Below are 2,795 nucleotides of genomic sequence, written 5' to 3' on the forward strand. Positions count from 1 at the left end.
TTTTTCGTGAAAACATACACAAGTAAATATCAACATAATATGTACATGAAAAAAATATTTTACTTTTTTGAGATTTTCAAATAGCATTTTTTCTAATATTGAAAGAACGGGTGCACGTGCACCCAGGTCCATCCTTGTATTTTCCATCGGTTCTTCAGTTTCTATTGCAACTGCTATCGTGAAAAAAAAAACATTTTGATCACTTGCCTCTAGCTTCTTCTGAATTTTAAGTTTTAAGAACGATCTAGGGGACAGAGATTTGGTGCACATGAGCACCAGTGATCTCACTTCGAAAATTAAATTAAAAGTCATATTTCTAAGCTTCATAAAAATCTGAAAATAAATCATGATGTAGCCGGTATTGTATCCCACAATTGTGTAAATTTTCAACTGAAAATAATGTGTATTTTAGGCTGCACAAAAATAACAAATGGATAGATCTGAGTATAGTGATTCAAATCTACAAAAAGAAAACAGATTTTGTCATTTTTGTATAGGTCAAAAAAACAAAACATTTGAAATTGAGATTTTGTAGTTTAGTGGGGTACATCATTAGGTACTTTTAGAATTTTCTTACTTAATTTTTGTAAACATATAAATATAATTTTCGAATTTTTTAATCTAGCAAGAGCATTGGTGCCCAGGATCCAATATGACTTTTCGCGATGTAGGGGAAAAGCTTCTATATATCAGTATGCTAACAACTGTGGGTCTTGGGCGGTCGGGCGTTGGGTAGTTTGCTTGAGCACGTTGAATCACAACCAACATTTAGAACGCACGAGGGGCAGTTCCACCAGAAAACATGGTTATGTCAACCAATTCTTCCCGTTTAAGTTAAGGCCCTCTCACCCCTGGTTTGGTCAGTGTAAAGCAACTGTGGTCTGTGATGATTAAAGAGCGGCAGCCTCTACTGAATACGAAGAAAAATGGACGGATGGGACTGAAGCAGCAAGTTGGATACATTTAGTACTACCCTTTTGCTAATTCCAGGTTAACTGGGAGTTAAGTTAGTTTCAGATTAACTCGTGATTCGTGCATACAAGAATTACACATGGATATGTAATTACACATGCATGTGCAATTGCATATCCTTTACTCTAGTTGCACGTAAATTACACATGAATCAGGTGACCGAGAATTAAGCTAATTCCAGATTCACCGGGAATTAGTCGCGTCTTTAGTACTATTCTGAAGTTTCGTTGTTACTTCACTGGTAGGGCTTAGAAGATGAGGAGAAAACATAACAGTAGTACAGAAGCTAATCAAATAAAAGAAATTAGAGGAAAAACTGAAAAAGGGTATAGCCGTTGTTCCATTATTGAAACCAGTCAAATATTTAGTAAGCAATTAGAGTGGTAGACAATCAAAGTGAAAGCTGTAAAATAGGCGCCAACTTCTTGAAAAGCGCAAGTAAGCTTCCACAAACTCTTTTACTCTACATGTACATCAGTACATGGTACTCTACTGACCACGCACGCCAAAAGATGAACAAAAAGCCCAAATAGCACCGTAGTATCTATTATTACGAATTATTACGAGAAAAAGAAGAAGAGTTAGGGAAAAAAGCAGAGCAGCAAGAAAACCATGTACACTACTAGCAAACCAGAGGGAGCCATCATCATCTCCATGCATCTCGGCCAAGTCTCAGGGCGAGCTGCCACGACCATCTATTCTTGTGAGTTCAGGCGTTGGCGGCGAGCTTGGCGGAGGCCGGCAGCGGGCTGCGCAGGGGCGTGCGCGGCGTCGGCGGGGCCCCGAGCCGGCGGCCCTCGGCGTCGTAGTAGATGGCCCCGGAGAACTCGAGCGGCTGGCAGCGCTCCCCCATGAGGATCTCCTTCCGCCACACCCCGTCCCCCGCCGCCGATGCCTCGAAGCTCCACTCCTCCGACGAGTCCGCCCCCGTCGCCGTCTTCCTCCCTCTCTTGGACCACGACAGCGCCTTCCTCGTGAGCGGCACCACGGCGCGCGACGTGGAGGGGAGGGAGAAGGAGCCGGCCAGCCGGCGCTCCTGCATCCGCCGCGCCGCCCGGGACAGCCGCCGCGCGCACCTGCCCATCAGCGCCGCCACCGCCTGCGCCAGGCTCACGCCCATGCTCACGTCGCGTGCTCCTTCGGTTCTTGCTTTTGCTGATCCGTCCTTGGAATCGGAGCTGGAAGGCTTGCTGGCTATGGTTTCGAGCTGCGGTTCTGCGTCGCCATTTCGCGGGTATTTGTAGGGTGGAAGACCGAGGTGAAAGTCTAACAAGCCGGCCGGTCGGTACCCGGGACGGCCTGATTAGTTAATGAACTGAAGAGTTAATCATCACACTAGCTACTACTAGTAGGAAGACCCACTGATCTGAGCATCATTAGGTCGCTTTGATTTGGTTTTTTGTGAGTAGTAGTTCGCTAATGGATGGCTGGGTTTGGCGAGAGAAGACCGTCGGTCTAGCCTAGTAGCTAGAATACTTACACGTGAGGTAGTACTTATTACTCACTTGCCCTGTGAGCATATTAATGGAGTGATGACGATAGATGGATTTTCTCTTGGAGTGGCAGAATTACGGACGGACGTGTGGATCATAAGTGGCCGGTCTGATAGTAGATAGGTCCGTGTTGTTGGCAGTTGAATTAAATTAAGCCCTAATCGCGTGACTATGTTGATTGAAAGCTTGGAAATTGACGTACGGTTCATGTTAGAGCATCTCCACCAGTCCTCTCCAAAAAAAAAAGCGCCGATATGCACGTCGGCATTAGGCTATGGGAAGTGCCGGCTGCATGCACTTAGTATTTAGGGATCGTGTCACACACCAATT

At 45.4% G+C, this 2,795-nt stretch overlaps 1 protein-coding gene across 1 annotated transcript; it reads right to left on the reverse strand.

Moving 5' to 3' along the window:
* Positions 1–1,369: 1,369 nt before the first annotated feature.
* LOC127306447 (uncharacterized) lies at positions 1,370–2,381 on the reverse strand. Its single transcript, XM_051337087.2, has one exon. The coding sequence runs from the start codon at positions 2,090–2,092 to the stop codon at positions 1,682–1,684; it is 411 nt and encodes a 136-aa protein (XP_051193047.1). The 5' UTR covers positions 2,093–2,381; the 3' UTR covers positions 1,370–1,681.
* Positions 2,382–2,795: the final 414 nt, after the last annotated feature.

This window comes from Lolium perenne, chromosome 6 (genome assembly GCF_019359855.2).
Source record: "Lolium perenne isolate Kyuss_39 chromosome 6, Kyuss_2.0, whole genome shotgun sequence".
NCBI lineage: Eukaryota > Viridiplantae > Streptophyta > Magnoliopsida > Poales > Poaceae > Lolium > Lolium perenne.